Source organism: Vigna unguiculata, chromosome 7 (genome assembly GCF_004118075.2).
Source record: "Vigna unguiculata cultivar IT97K-499-35 chromosome 7, ASM411807v1, whole genome shotgun sequence".
Classification (NCBI taxonomy): Eukaryota; Viridiplantae; Streptophyta; class Magnoliopsida; order Fabales; family Fabaceae; genus Vigna; species Vigna unguiculata.
In genome coordinates this window covers 5,448,328-5,464,621 of record NC_040285.1, presented here as the reverse complement: position 1 = coordinate 5,464,621, position 16,294 = coordinate 5,448,328, and the positions used below count along the sequence as shown (strand labels likewise).

At 31.0% G+C, this 16,294-nt stretch overlaps 1 protein-coding gene and 1 pseudogene across 1 annotated transcript; both read left to right on the top strand.

Annotated features, from left to right (window-relative positions):
* The first annotated feature begins 1,336 nt into the window (after window positions 1–1,336).
* LOC114192721 lies at window positions 1,337–3,903 on the top strand (annotated as a pseudogene).
* Window positions 3,904–5,593: 1,690 nt separating this feature from the next.
* Window positions 5,594–15,206, top strand: LOC114191687 (uncharacterized protein sll0005). The gene is made up of 13 exons (XM_028081032.1): window positions 5,594–5,919; window positions 6,066–6,215; window positions 7,168–7,338; window positions 7,683–7,826; window positions 8,272–8,377; window positions 8,499–8,647; window positions 8,805–8,930; window positions 9,781–9,924; window positions 10,279–10,366; window positions 11,358–11,731; window positions 12,404–12,730; window positions 14,409–14,639; window positions 14,972–15,206. Exons 1-13 carry the CDS (start codon window positions 5,719–5,721, stop codon window positions 15,104–15,106), a joined length of 2,346 nt encoding a protein of 781 aa, XP_027936833.1. The 5' UTR covers window positions 5,594–5,718; the 3' UTR covers window positions 15,107–15,206.
* The last annotated feature ends 1,088 nt before the right edge of the window (window positions 15,207–16,294 follow it).

The following is a 16,294-nucleotide window of genomic DNA, read 5'->3' as shown; positions in this document are numbered from 1 at the left end:
AGTGGAGTCAATCTAGGTTGAAGGTAGAACAGAGTCGGTCCGGGCCAAATGTCCAATCAAACCGATTGAGATTGAAAGTAGATCAAAGTTGGCCAGGGATGGAGGAGGAGTAAAGTGGCCCAAGCCAAATATCAAGCAAAGTCGCCCCGAGTCGAAGGTTAAGTGGGGTCGGTCGGGTTGTAGGTTGAGTTAAATAAGCTTGGGCCAAAAGTCGAACTAAGTCGGTCCAGACTGAAGGTCGAGCTAAGACAACTAAAACTGAAGCTCGAGCCAGTTGACATGTGGTAAGGTCGAGCTGAGCCAACTAAGGTCGAAGGTCAAGTGGAGTTGGTTCGGGCCAGAGGAGGATCAAAGTGTCTTAGGCCAAATGTTGAGGGGAGTCGGTCTGGGCTGAAGGTCAAGCTTATATAGCCTGGTCGAAAATTGAGTCAAGTCGGTCAGACTGAAAGTCGAGCTAAGTCGGTTAGACTAGAAGTCGAACCGAGTCAGTCAGACCAAAAGTTGAACAGAGTCAATCAGGCTGAGGGTCGAGCCAAATTGGCCAAATTGAAACTCGACTCAAGTCAAGTTAGGATGGTAGTGGAGTCGAGTCAACCTAAGATATCGAGCCTAATCTGCCTCGTGGGAAGTGCAAATAGAAATCGATGGAACGTAGGAAGTAATTATCCTAAATTTTTTCTAATCCGTAACTTATTAAACCCATTTTACATCTCTAAAACATCTGATTAATCAAATTTAGTTAATAGATAAATTTTGATTAACGGGTATAAAGCGTATGCTATAAATAAATGTTTTAACTTTGGCATATAAACTATTTAATTATCCATTAACGTTAGACCTGACAAATCAAATCACTAACTTTTATTAAATTTAAATTTCAAACATTTCGGAAACTTGACCACTCTTTATTTTAATTTTACATTGTATAACAACAAGTAACATTAATTTGGCGACTATTCAATTTTTCATTAATATTAAATATGACAAAAAGTTATTATTAGTAAAATTTCGACGAGGTTGTAAAATGTTAAAAGTCCTATATGATTAACATAATCGTAGGTAAATATAAAAATCGACTGACATATATAACCTTAAGTTTAATTTTGACTGAGCATGTTTGAACAACTCTTATTTATACATATATATAAATCGAGCATTGAATTAAAATAGCTCGGTAGAACTTTTAATTCGTAGATGAGAAAAATGAGGAGATGTGGCAGAATGTGATTAGAAATTGTTTGCAAAACACTATTTTTAATATCTTGAATAGCTGCATTTTCGGGGTATCATTACAAACATTGCAGATTTTCCAAATCAAAACTCCTTCAACCCAAATAAACTCTTGTGTCTCTACTCCCACCATTTTTTTGTCTCTTCTTCATTCTGCCTCTCTCTTCATTCTCTTTGCATTTTGAGATATTGAAAACGTGTTGTGTGGTTTTTGAAGATGGGGCAACAATCTCTGATCTACAGCTTCGTGGCTCGAGGCACCATGATTCTCGCTGAGTACACTGAATTTTCTGGGAACTTCACCACCATTGCCTCTCAATGCCTGCAGAAGCTTCCTTCTACCAACAACAGATTCACCTACAATTGTGATGGCCACACTTTCAATTATCTTGTTGAAAGTGGATTCAGTACGTTATATATATATATATATATATATATATATGCATTTTTCGATGATTTCATGCATCATATATATTCCTTTCATCATGCATACCTTTATCATGATTTCATCTAGATCTTGATGATTCTACCTTTTGTTTTGAATTACTGCACATGTTTGATAACCATGATAACAGGTGAATTCTCTCTTTCTGATCCCCTTCTCAGGATCTAACTGATACATTTTCTAACCATTTTTTGATCTCATGCAGATTAGAAAAGTTCTGATTTATATTTTCATAAATAGATTATAGTTTTGAAGACAAATTGTAGAATTAACCTGAGACTGAACAAGATGATGTGAAACTGTTTTGAGAAAACAGTTTCTGAAAACAAAAATGAAAATATATTCCCTAATTTTCCCTAATCTATTTTTCCTTTCTTTTTTGTTTTTATCAGGAAAAACTAAATAACTGGTTTATGCATGCTTTTGCTGTGTGCAGCCTAAACCATGAACATGTTATATAATTTTGAAGTGTTTGAACAGAAATAGTAATCACATTTACAAAAGAAACAAGGATTGTTGGATCAGAATTTGATTGTATATGTTTGAGTTTAAGAAAATAGAAAGAGTTAAAAGGGGATGAATAATATAAAATTTGAGAAGTAGTTTGTTGTAAAATATTTTTGGTTGAAATTTTGGATTTTGTAGCCTACTGTGTGGTGGCTGTTGAATCTGCTGGTAGACAGCTTCCTATTGCTTTTCTGGAACGTGTGAAGGAAGAATTCAGCAAAAAATATGGTGCAGGCAAAGCTGCAACTGCTTCTGCTAAGAGCCTAAACAGAGAATTTGGGTACCCCATTTTCTTGCACTTGCAGAAAAAACAAATCATTTTTTTATATGCTGTCATTCGATTATTTATGAGTGATACTTTCTTTATCATTAGATAAAGTTTTTCTTCGTTATTATATAGTTTAATTATAAGAGAATTATGATGAGAATGGAAAATTTAAACATAATGAATGCACGGTTTTGGAAATGTACAGGCCAAAACTGAAACAGCAAATGCAATACTGTGTTGATCATCCTGAAGAGATCAACAAACTTGCCAAAGTGAAGGCTCAAGTGTCTGAAGTGAAGGGTGTTATGATGGAAAACATTGAGAAGGCAAGATTTATATACAAATGCCTAATTTAGAGATATATATTTAAAACAGTTTCTCCCACATTCAGTAAATATTAATATTATTCTTATTTTTAATGATGATTTGATTTGATTGAAATATATATATATGAATATGGTTTTTTCATAGGTGCTTGATCGAGGAGAAAAGATTGAGATGTTGGTGGATAAGACTGACAATCTTCGCTCACAGGTTCCATTCATTTTTCTTTGTTTTTTTCTTATATAAATATATGTTTAATGTCTATCATATGATAATTTTTACTCAGTTTTTTTTAATATATTTTTTCGTAATATTTAATTGCTTTACATTATTAGTTCTTGCTTATGCCTTACTTATATATTATTAATTACTGTTGCAACATGTCATGTTATTTTATATAATTGTTAATTTAGTTCTTACAAATGGATTTTTTTTTTCAGTCACCAAAAAATAATGATGAGTAAATATTGTTAAAAGGAAATACAAAAACTAAATGCTATGAAAATTGTTTTACAAACACAAGAACCAAAAAAACTTTATATGATTTTTAATTTAGTCTCTCTCTATATATTTGTATTTTTTTATCTTTAATGATGCCTATGAAATAGTAAAAATTAATATAATGATGAAGTATTGTTTAAATATAATTTTGAAAGGACTAGAGCAAAAAGACAAAATATAAAAACCTTACAAGATTAAAAATAGTTTTATATAATTTTTAATTTAGTCTCCATAAACATATTGTAGAACCTTATTTTTTATTCTGTAATGATCCAAAAATTGAACGAGAAACAAAAAATAGTAAAAATAGCATATTAATCATTTTAATTTAGTCCTGCATTTATACTCTCTTTTTTATTTTAATCTCTGCCTTAAATAATGGTAGAAATTAACATAAATATTTAACATCATAGAAATAATTTTAAAAGCACTAAGAAAAGAAGCAGAAATTTAAAGCTTTTGTCCATGACTTGTTGTTGCAGGCACAAGACTTTAGAACACAGGGCACAAAGGTTAAAAGGAAGATGTGGGTTCAAAATATGAAGATCAAATTGATTGTTTTTGGTATCGTCTTAGCATTAATTTTGGTCATGTTTATGTCAATATGTCGTGGCATAAGCTGCTTACAATAGGGTTTTTGTTTTTCCTTTCCTTTGATCAATTTTGCAACATTTTATGTGTTACATTTGAGCCTATATTTTCTTAATCTCATTGCTCATTATTCTTTAGTTAATTTTATTTTCTTATCAATGGGCTTATGTCTAATATTTCTTAAATATGTACAAATATCAACACAAGGTAAATAATCATTATGATAAATATTCATATATTTTTGTTCATAATACAAATATATATAATTTTAGAGCAAAACTTTATTTTTTAATAATTGTTATGTGATTTTATTATAAAAAAAATTAATTTTATCATTTGCTCGTCTTATTTTATAAATTTAAAATTATAATTGTATATTAATATTCATACTCATTTTAATACGACTACATATAAATACTTTTAATTTTAAAGAATAAAATTAAATATTCTTTTTAAGAAATCAAAACTAAACCTTTTCAGTTAAATTAACCGGTCTAACTATTTTTAAGTTTTATTTTACATCAGCTGACGTGTAAACATCCCAATCAAGTGTTCTATTTGACGCATGAAATATTGACACGTCATTGTACTGTTGACACGACACTTACTAGAAAGAATAAAAGCATGCGAACCTATTATCCAATGAGATTCACACACAACATGTGAGGTCCCAACAAAAACAAGTATCATGTCTTAATGCCCTTCATAAAATACTTTCTTCCCTTTTTTCAATTTTTTATTAAGCAAATTCTTAGTAAGCAATTTTTTTATTAAAAAAAGCTTAATTAATTTTTTAAGTTGATTTATAAATTTAATATTTTTAATTATATTTTTATTATTTATTTATTTTTTAGTATTTTTGGATTTTATTATTTAATTTTTTCTTAATATATAAAATGATTTTTATTTTATATAGTTATCTTGTTTCACGCGTTTAAATAGTATAAGATTTTACGATTAATACAAAATAATATTATAATTACTTATGGGAAACCTATACTTAAATATTAAATGTAAATATAAAAACGATATTATCTTTATATTTTTTTTTAAATTCAGAAGATGAATTTTTCAATTTAGAAGTACTTGTACCAAAATTTCAGAAAATATTAGAAGTAAAAAGATTTTTTTTATCAAAAAGAATATTATTGAAGACATATATTCACCTTATATTTCTGAAGTTGTGATATTTAAGTCAAACTATTAGTTTGTATAAAAGGTATAATTATATTCAATTAAATTTTCTGAGAGATTGTAAAATAATAAGATATTCAATAAAGATTGTAAAATTTTTGTGAATTTTGTTTGATTTTAACATTGCTATAAATAAATGTTTTGCAAAGGCATGTGTTAAGATTTTGAATTCTTACTTTCATTTTTTTTTCTCTTAGCATGATAATAACAATTTAATCATTATTGTTAAGATCCTATAATTACTTGCCTCCTTTATTACTGTGTTCTTATATCATATTTCCTATTGTGAGTCTTCTGAACATCACTCTCATTATTACAAAAACGTCACTCTCCTTATTACAAAAGAAAAATAAAAGACATCACTGTTTTTATTTACCTAATTTTTCAAAGCCAACCAAAAATAAATAACAATAATTCTTTTTTTAATAACTAGCAAACCAAAAGAGTTATGTGAACTTCAGTTATGTGGCTCACATTAAATATAATTAAATTAAATATTAAATATTCAGTTCTCTCTCTTGGCTCCTTATGCAAACACCACCACCGTTTTGTTTGCATCATTCATTCACAGTTAGCATATTCCCACCAAAACCACAACCGACCCTTCACTTTCTCTCTCTAGAACCAAATTCAAGAAGAAAGAGTCACGAGTTCGGTCATGGATGCAGCTTCGCAGCTTGTCTACTGCGGAATCGATCCATTTCCTCGAAGCTCTCCATCGCCGCGCCGTCGCAACAGCCTCCTCCATCTCCGTCGCCGCTCCGGACGCGTCTTTGCTGTCTCTGCCGAGCCAAAACCGGCGCGGCAAAAAACTGTAAATGGCGCGAATTCGAGCAGAACAGTCAACGGAGTCTCCACGGTAACTTCTCTCGGATCCTGAATCAGTCGAATCGGGTTTCATAACACGGAATTAGTTAAAAATTCAAACGAGTTATTGCTTAATTAACTGAAGATAATTAATTAGTCTCCCTTGTTTTCTTGCGTTGTTGCTTGCGATGGTGATAGAGAATTGGAGATGTTTCGAAGGAGATTAAGAGAGTGAGGGCTCAAATGGAAGAGGACGAACAGTTAGCGACACTCATGAGAGGTCTTCGAGGCCAGAATTTGAGGGACTCTCTCTTCGCTGAGGATGATGTTGAGCTTCGTCTTGTTGAGGTGGTCAACTGAAATTATTTCTGAAGAAATAGTCTGATTTTTTTTCTTATCATAATATCTGTTAATTTCATGAGATGTTATTGTTCCATATGTCTTTTGCTTATAAGGTTAATTTGTGTATGATGTCAATTATAAAAAGAATTGGATAAAATTATAAGCTTCATATAATGTTATACTTAAATCGATAAAAAAATTTCAAAAAAATATATGTTTAATGTATTTAAAGTTTTACACTGCATAAACCACATTTTACCCTAAAAGAAATTATATGAAAGACTTTCACATTTAAAATTTTCTAACTTATTATTAAACTCAACAAAGTTAACATGCATGCTGAATTATGATCGGACAAATGTAAGAACTTAGTCTCTCTTATTTTGTCATGCAATGCATGTATAATATTCACCAAAGTTTAAAAATATTTTCAATCTAAAGAAATATGTTCAATTATATATATATGTATATATATATATATATAATTTTATATGTGTAATGAACGTGGTATATTTTTAGTTGGTTACCTTAAGACTAAAATCACCAAATTTTTACAATATTTAGAAATGGACATATACTTTTTTTTGGATAAGAATTTAAATAAAAGGAAAATTTCTTAATAATTTTAACCTTTATTTTTTTTGCATGAAAAGTGACAAGCTATAAATAATTGATGTTTTAAGATTTCTATCAACTCCCTCCTTTTATTATTAAATTTTCCTATAACTAGTAGAGTTGAATTAGCTATTGCTTTGTATTTTTTTTTCTTTCAGAAGTAAATCTGTCTGTACTTCATTTTGGAAAACGATTTTGGTAACATATAACATTTCCCCTGGAGAAAAGACATATTTTTAGGTGAAAATTATTACTAGTATAATTTCCTGTGGTTGTTAATTTTCAATGGGAAAGTAGCTAGATGAAGAATATAACAGACATTGGTACTTTGTAAATGCTGTAGGTGGATGAGAGTAGTGAGTTTTTGCCTTTGGTGTATGATCCTGCCAGCATTTCTGCGTATTGGGGAAAACGACCACGGGCCGTTGCAACTCGCATTGTGCAATTGTTATCTGTTGCTGGAGGTTTTCTTTCACGTATTGCCTTGGATGTGATTAACAAGAAGGTTAAGGAGGTAATTCTCCAATGTTCCTATGGTCTAAAATAGTTTAGCTGCATTCTTAAGCTGATGGTTCCTGTGGATGATAAATCTGCAATGTCCCTATGAACTAAAATAGTTTACCTGCATTCTTAAGCTGATGGTTGCTGTGGATGATAAATCTGCAATGTCCCTAGTTATATCCAAATAATGAATAAATAGGCAGTAGTATTGAAGAGCTTATGGCTTAAGCTTTGTGTTATGTATGGGTTGATATTTAAGCTTTTAATGGTTTCCTTATATTTTGTAGTCATTGTTCAAAATGCAATTTTGAAGATTACATTTTGGTTACTCTTTTTTGGTCTTTTTTGCATAACCAGAATGAAGTTGCTCGAGCCATTGAGCTACGTGAAATTGTGACATCTTTGGGTCCAGCGTACATTAAACTTGGGCAAGCATTGAGCATTCGACCTGATATTCTTTCACCTGTAGCAATGACGGAGCTGCAGAAGCTTTGTGATAAAGTAAGCTCGTTGTTGTTTTTCTCTTTAACACGTGTTATTGTTTCTATTTTAAAATACATATCTAAGTCTCATACTTTGTTATTGGGACAATACCTATTAAGAGAATTTTTTTTCTTTGAACAACTTGATTTGTTAGACAACTTTGGTTTATTTCTGCAGTCAATTCGAGAACTATAAAAACAAAATTCGTATTCTTCATTTCAGTAAAAATGTAACAAGTTGGACTGGTATCATTTTGAAAATTTTAGTTGTAATTTTTGAAATAACTTACAATATTTCTTCTGTTAGCTTATTTAATTATTTAGAACCAAGATCTCTTTAAACAAGAATCGCATATAAGCATTCACACAGGCTCATCTTGATTTCTGATATTGCAAGTATTATTCTTCTTGCTGAGATTGCCTTTTTTTGATGGGGGTGTGGGGGGATACCATAAATTATGAAGGTTCCTTCATTTGCTGATGATGTGGCTATGGCTCTAATTGAGGAGGAACTTGGTCAGCCATGGCAAAACATCTATTCTGAGCTATCATCTTCTCCCATTGCTGCTGGTAGCTCTCCAGACAACCAGTTAGATATATTACTTTCTTAGTAGAAAAGTACAGTCTCTCAGAGCTGGTTCTCTATGTTAGTTAATCAACAGGTATTTATCTTTCTTTGAAATCTGTGCAGCATCTCTTGGACAAGTATATAAGGGTCGCCTAAAGGAAAATGGGGATTTGGTTGCTGTTAAAGTGCAAAGGCCTTTTGTTCTCGAGACAGTTACAATTGATTTATTCATTATCAGGAACCTTGGTTTGGCTCTTCGAAAGTTTCCTCAGGCAAGTAAAATTCTTGAGAGCAGAGACTTAAATTCGGATCCATATTTATTTCCTAAAGATGAGATGACACTTGGTAGTAACTTAGAGATACTAAATTAATTAATCATTATAAATGTCGTTTGCTCAACCAAACCTCTTTTTACCTAATATTTTGCAGGTCTCTATTGATGTGGTTGGGTTGGTTGATGAGTGGGCTGCTCGATTTTTTGAGGAATTGGACTATGTGAATGAAGGTGAAAATGGGAACCGTTTTGCTGAAATGATGAGGAAAGACCTACCGCAGGCAAGTCTGTTAATTTTTAATTTTTTCTTTTTTTACCACTTTTAAATTTTAATCATGTATAAATCATACATCTTTTTTATTGAACTTAAATATATATGGTGAATGAGACGATAGTTAGTAGTCGTAGGTGAGCCAACCATTCTCTTTTCTAGGCCTGTGCATCACAGCAAACATCTTAATTCACTAACTAGATCATCTTCCTTACAATAACCAGCTGCTGTACAAAGGAAATTTCATTTAATTATGACATCCGCAAGAAGGATATGTTATTTAGATGGATGACCTTTAATTTGATTAAATAGGAAAAGGCTTTCTAACCTTCTAAAACTTTTAGTAAGTTTCTTACACCAGAGAAAACTAGAAGTCAGCTGTCTCTCACTATGGGACCTAAGAGCACATAAACTTCCAAATTTGGTAAAACTAGACTGTCTGAGCATAATACATTTATCTTGTTCTAAAATCTTTTGCTTTTGCTTTTCATTGTTCAAGACAAATGATAACGATATTAGGTGTCTATGAATGAGAGATAGGGACACTAGTTATTTCTTTTTCATTTTTTTCCTTAAAATTTTTGGCTGTTTATAGATGTATATGTAGCTACTCGAATGTATAGTGGAGTACTGATTTGTGGGTTTGTACTTTACAGAAAGTAGAAACACCAATATAACTTCATTCACATTGTATGAGTACTCTAAATGAACTAATGCTCTATTTCATGGAAGAAAAATTAAAAAGAAGCAAGGCTGAGTTTTTATCAGGATTACTTTAAGCCATCGCTCATCAGTATCAGCAAAATAGTATACGTGGTCATGGAGAATTTTCTTGTATCTTCTGACAGTTTTAGTTTCAGGTTGTCATACCAAGAACCTACCATAAATATACATCAAGAAGGGTTCTTACCACAGAATGGATTGATGGAGAGAAGCTTTCGCAGAGCACAGAAAGTGATGTTGGAGAGCTAGTTAATGTTGGAGTCATCTGCTATCTGAAACAGGTAATTTTGGTACTTTCACCGGTATTATGCATTAGAATCACTCAGCTTTCAGCTAACATTTCTCTAATGCAGTCATTGTGTATCATTCATCTTATATATTTAATTATTTATCCTCACAATAGGTAGGTTGTTACTCAGATTTCTACATATTCAGTAGACCGTTGTGTAGTTTAATGTAACACACGATGACATTCCCAAACTTGGGTCCATGTGCATGTTGCATTGACTATGGCTATTGTAATTTGCAATTGTGCAGACAGTCTTGTATTCCAAGAAAATATTGTTATATAGTAATAAATAAATTATGGCTTATCTATTTTATTTTTGTATTAATATATTTTCATTTTATTCCAGCTTCTTGATACTGGATTTTTTCATGCTGATCCACATCCGGGAAATTTGATCCGCACTCCTGATGGAAAACTCGCCATACTTGACTTTGGTAATTTTATTTTGTTGTTGTAGTTAGTACTGAAATATTTTATATTTGTAGGTTCATTTTTTATTTGTGATTAGGGAGAGGTAGATGCGACTTCTTCGTTTAATGCTAGATCTGCTGTCAAGTCGGGTAATAATTGTTATTTAAAGGAAGTATTATAAGAAAGAAACTATATATTTAATATCGTCATGATTTTTTCAATTTGGCATTTTTAATTCGGAAATGAAAACATCGACTCTTTTTTTGGCTGAAAAAGGAATATCCATTCCTGATCATACAACGAATTTGAAAAGTATATAGTTACTGGTTAAAGATTAATTAGATAAGATTTAGAAAATTATTTTAAAAAAATATTTTAGAAAATTGTTTCTTTCAGTAATTTATGAAATATTTTCAATATAAATTGAATGAGAGACGTTGTAACTTGTATCTTCTTACGAATCTTGTATTTCTATATAAAGAAAATATTTAAGAAAGAATAAATAAATTTAACTTATTATTTTTGGTGAACTATATATTTAATGTATGAGATACGTAAAAAAACCTTCAATACTTTCTATATTTAGCAGCTAAGGATTATTGGGAAGGTATTGTTGGAGATTTTAGGATTGTTCAATTTAAAGATGGGAATAGTGAGATTTTTTTTTCTCCACACTCTCTAAATATAAAACAAAAGTGCTTCCATTACCTAATGATGCAATTTAACTCTTGTTGTGGTTCACCAAGAACAATTTATTTATGGAAAATTAAATGTGAATTTACAAGAATATAGAAGCAAACTGGAATTGGGAACATGCCAAATTTTTCTGGACGTTGTTTATTGCCAATCTTTAAAACAAATAGAAAAATGTGGTGCTTTATTTGTAACTGTGCCTGGATATTGTTCTTCATAGTGGTTCTGATGACATGAATGAAATACTATATTGCTTAGTTTACTTTTGTTCCAAGATCCTAATCATCATGACAAATGATGGAAGTTTTATGTTGCACCCAGGGCTTGTGACAAAACTGACAGATGATCAAAAGTATGGCATGATTGAAGCAATTGCTCATCTCATCCATCGGGATTATCCAGCCATAGTAAAAGACTTTGTTAAACTTGGTTTCATTCCAGATGGTGTCAATTTGGAGCCTATCTTGCCTGTCCTTGCCAAGGTTTTTGATCAGGCATTAGAAGGTGGAGGGGCTAAAAACATCAATTTTCAGGAGCTGGCTTCAGATTTAGCTCAAATTACCTTTGATTATCCGTTCAGGATACCCCCATACTTTGCGCTTATTATTAGAGCTATTGGTGTTCTGGAAGGGATAGCTTTAGTAGGAAATTCTGATTTTGCTATCGTTGATGAGGCCTATCCATATATTGCTCAGGTATAATAGCTTGAGGAATTTTTAGTTATCTGTCTCATTCTTTAGATGTTGGCTTATATTCTTAACCCAATGGGTACATGTTCATGTTAATTTTCTGCATAATCGATCACTGTGTACTTACTTGAGACTTTGAGTCTTACTTGACGCATAAGATTCTCCATTGGTTTTTATTTCCAAGAACGGAATCATGAACTGTGCTAAAGGGAAAATCAGCGAGATTTAATTGGGCTATATTGGTTAGATCGTATCATTCAATGGAAAAAGGAATGAAGCCAACAGCATGTGGCTTGAATGAAAAAATTTCTGTCCTGCGCCTGGAAATAATGGGCTAACATTGTTTCAATTTGAGGTGTTCCTAGTTTAGAGGAGGCACATGAAGTAGGAATATTAATTTTTAACAGAATACAAAGGAAGAAAAGCAACCTGCATTCAGTGTTATTAATTAGGATAAACACTTCAATCAAAATTTTCGCCAATCATAATTCTTGACTAGTTGTTAATTGTTTTCACTTGACACAAAAGAATGAATCTACTTGTCCAGTTTATTGCTTTGAACACGGAACCATTATGATTTTGCATCCCCACACACTGCAAACTGACTGGTGTTATTTTATTCCATTCTTCTGATTATTCTGAGTAATCTGAATTGATATTAATCATTTTCTCTTATAGAGGCTCCTCACAGATGAATCTCCTCGGCTAAGGAATGCTCTACGTTACACTATATATGGAAAATCTGGAGTTTTTGATGCTGAAAGATTTATTGATGTCATGCAAGCCTTTGAGAATTTTATTACAGCTGCCAAAAGTGGTGGTGGAGAGGATATGAATGGGAATATGGCTGAGCTTGGGATTCTTACGACTAGGCAGTCAGAATATTTGTTGCCAGGATTCCAATCTGTTATGCTTCAACCACAGCAGCCAGTGCAAACAAGGGCAGCTTTAGCGTTTCTGTTGTCTGACAGGGGGAATTTTTTCCGAGAATTTCTTTTGGATGAGGTACTCTCTTGAGTCACTGAAGAAACTATAGTTTGTTGTCGTTAGAATATATGGAAATAGAACAAATATTTTATCATATCTTTGATTGTCCTCTTCAAATAGTTACCATATCTAATTATCTTATCATGATTTCTTTCTTTAAAATAGGGTCATGATTAGTATAAACAACGGTTAGTGCAGTTTTATGAATGTATAAGTACGTTGTCACATTTTAATAACAAATTTGTGATACTGTATTTCATTTCTTTTCCTCGTTCTATATCTAAAATCACCTTTTTCAACTGATAGTTATCAATGTTATATCTTGTTTACTTTGGATCTTTCTAAGTGCAAAGGAATTTTGTTATTTACTCTTTCCAGAAGAAATATTTATTTTCACCTTCTTGTCCTTGACTCTTTGATTTGCTGTTTGTTTGTGTTATCCTACAAGTAGTATAAAAATAAGAATCTATAGAAGTTTTTAAATTCAGACTTTCAATGTTTAAATACTTACTATATGTGAGAAATAGATGAACTATTTGTTGAAATAATTCGTGACATTCAATTCGCTCACTGTTTTTTGCTATTTTGTTATGCATATGTTCTTTTGAATTAAAACCCGGAACATTAGTGAAGTCTTTTGTTTTCCCCTTTATTTTTGGTTGTCTTTAAGGATTTTTTTATTTGTATCTCTCCTTTGTTAATAATTTCTTTATCATAATACAAAAAGAAATCTTTTATGCATAATATGATTTGTGTTTCAGCAGTAACTAGGTCAATAGTGACATTTCATAAATTGATGGAGAATATTTCAATTACAATTCATAGCAGGTGCTCCATATTATGTTTCAAATCATGTCTTGTATCTGGTTACTGAAGGAATTTGATACTTCAATTCATAAGATGTATTATTGAAAGCTTAATTTTAAAAACAATGAAGGTATTGGTATAAATGCATACATAGTAGTAGTATAACCATATCAATTTAAAATTTCTTGACTAGTCTGGTGATAATTGTAGCCCTAATATCTGCTCAAGTTCCAATTAGAAAAAGCTAACCACTACAAAAAGGAAAAAACAATTGAAAATAAGTGAAACAACAGAACTTGGGGGATTATTTTTGTTCTTGATTAGTGATATGTGTTTCAACTCTCTTGGCAGCATAAGGACGCGAGCAAGATGAGCTAGACCTTTACATATCCAATTATTGTTGAGTTTAGCCAAACTTCTTATGGTCTTCTAGTATGGAACACATTTTATCACAAGTATTGACATAACCGTTCAGATTTGATGTCAGCACAAAGAATTGACTGCATTCATTATGATTTTCAATTGGGGAACCTCTATGATATTGTATAGGGATGCGGGTATGAATAGATAGTTGCATGCTCCTACATGGATATAGTTATTATTCTAAAAATGAAAAACACTAGAATACATGAAATATGTAAATATTTCAAGACATTTAATTGCATTATGTGAATTTTATGCTTGCGTAGTTAAGTCTGTTGCATTTGTGGCAGTTGTAAATATAGTTTTGTAGTACGTACTATATATAGTATTGCTGTCATAAATCATAATAAAGTTATGATGTGTCGTGTGAGAGAAACTAGTTTGTTAAAGTTACTGAGATTTGAATGACTTCTAATGCTTCCCTTCTGTGCATTTATGGACTGATTTTATTGGTGGTGGAACGCAGATTGTTAAGGGCATTGATGCAGTAACAAGGGAACAACTGGTGAGAACAATGTCCTTACTAGGAATTCAGAATGCAACCCCTGTTTTCAGTATGGTACCTACTGTGGGACCCTTTAAGCCTGCGGCTCTAATACCCAGCATAACTGAAGAGGATGAAGTTATATTGAACAATGTGCAGATGGTGGTGGAATTCTTGACTGCAGGAAGTTCCCTATCAAGAACATCTGATCAGGTAATGAAGACTTCACCCCTCAAAATCATAATGCAAGCACACCCTTTTGAACAAACTTGAAATTTATTAAAAAATACAAAATTTTAACCAATAAGTCTCGTCAATCGTTATAATTCCCTATCAATTTTAACCAATAAAAAACTCAAAATGTGTTAGAAAGAGTGTTCTAAAGAGGTTTCCTTTCACTTACATTTGTTTCTGTACTCTTTGCAGCAGTTCTTTGTATAAATATAGTATAGTATATGCATGCCTATCAATTTTAACCAATAAAAAAACTCAAAATGCAGTTGAAGATAGTTATTTATTTATTTTGTCGTTTTGTGGTGTCTTAGGGACTGAATATTCCTCGGATTATTCAAGAGCTTCTCCCAGTGCTGCCGGGCATCTCTGTTAAAGTGCTTCCTGATGTTCTTAGCAGATTATCGTCTCGGGTTTTAGCACGATTAGTACGTGATGCATTTTTGTAAGAGAATTATGTATACCTTAGTGCCTTAGGCCACACAATTGTGTATAATTTTAAAGAATGAAACCTCAGTTCAAATATATATAACCAATATTTTACCTATTTTTATGCTACTAACTAAAAAAAATCTTAATTGTGCCCTAAAACACTCTACTCAATGCCAAGCGAAGTATGCTGGCTATCAAAACAAGATACTTTTTTAATTATGAATAATAACTGTATGATGGGGAGGAAGGTAATTGTTGAGAAGAAATGTGTGTTCCCAAGATTTTTTTTTTTTTTTCACAATATTGATTTTTTCCTTATTGTATTTATAATAGTTGTTTTTTAAGTCTTTGTGAATTAAAAAGGATATTAGTAATTCGGATAAATAAATATATGTTTGATGATATTCATCGAATAAATTTTAATAAATTTATTTATTAATTTACATGTATAGATAATGAATATATGACTGTAATCATTGAAATGGTTTAAATAAGATTTTATAATAATTGATATTGACTATTGTCTATGGAAAATTCTTAAGAAAATGAGTATTTCTTTACCTCACTTAAATATGTTAATTGGTTTATTTGTTATATTTTCATTTTGGACACTTAATGTTTCAGAGCATATAAATGGGATAATTAGATGTTTGTGAGAGTAATGATTATTCATTCGTCTGTAAAAGTAATGAATTTAAGTTTTATAATAAAATTAAACATTGGTAATGGCAAATTGAATGAATGAGGAATGCGTGTTTTTTATAAGTCATTGGTGGTAAGTTAACTTGTTGGAGTATCACATTTGTACCATATTCTAAAATTAACTCAGAGTTGTAAGGAATGAAAAAAAAATCGTATTATTTATTTTGTGGTTCTTCTAAGTCAAATAGTATTATATCATGTTATTCAAATATTGAGAAATATTGTTAAAAGCCTATTTTGATTAATGTGTTAATAGTTTTCATAAAGTTTAATATATTAATTTGATTAATACATTTTTAACTTAGTTTTGAATTTATAAAGAGCAGCAAACAAACGAGTAAAAGTATTTAAAACTGAACCAATCCAAAATATCAATAATCATTTAAAATAAAAAAACATGGTTGTTTTAGATTTATTTTCCAAAATCACATGATTCGGTCTGATTTGTGGTTTGAAGCAAATCTTTAGAAAATTATTAATAAACAAAAACAAACAATTTTTAC

What these genes read in the sequence shown, in the direction of transcription:
- LOC114191687 (XM_028081032.1), top strand. Translation starts at nt 5,719, where the DNA reads ATGGATGCAGCTTCGCAGCTTGTCTACTGCGGAATCGATCCATTTCCT. An exon ending in CAGTCAACGGAGTCTCCACG is followed by an intron (nt 5,920 to 6,065) that starts GTAACTTCTCTC and finishes CGATGGTGATAG; the next exon opens with AGAATTGGAGATGTTTCGAA. An exon ending in TTAACAAGAAGGTTAAGGAG is followed by an intron (nt 7,339 to 7,682) that starts GTAATTCTCCAA and finishes TTGCATAACCAG; the next exon opens with AATGAAGTTGCTCGAGCCAT.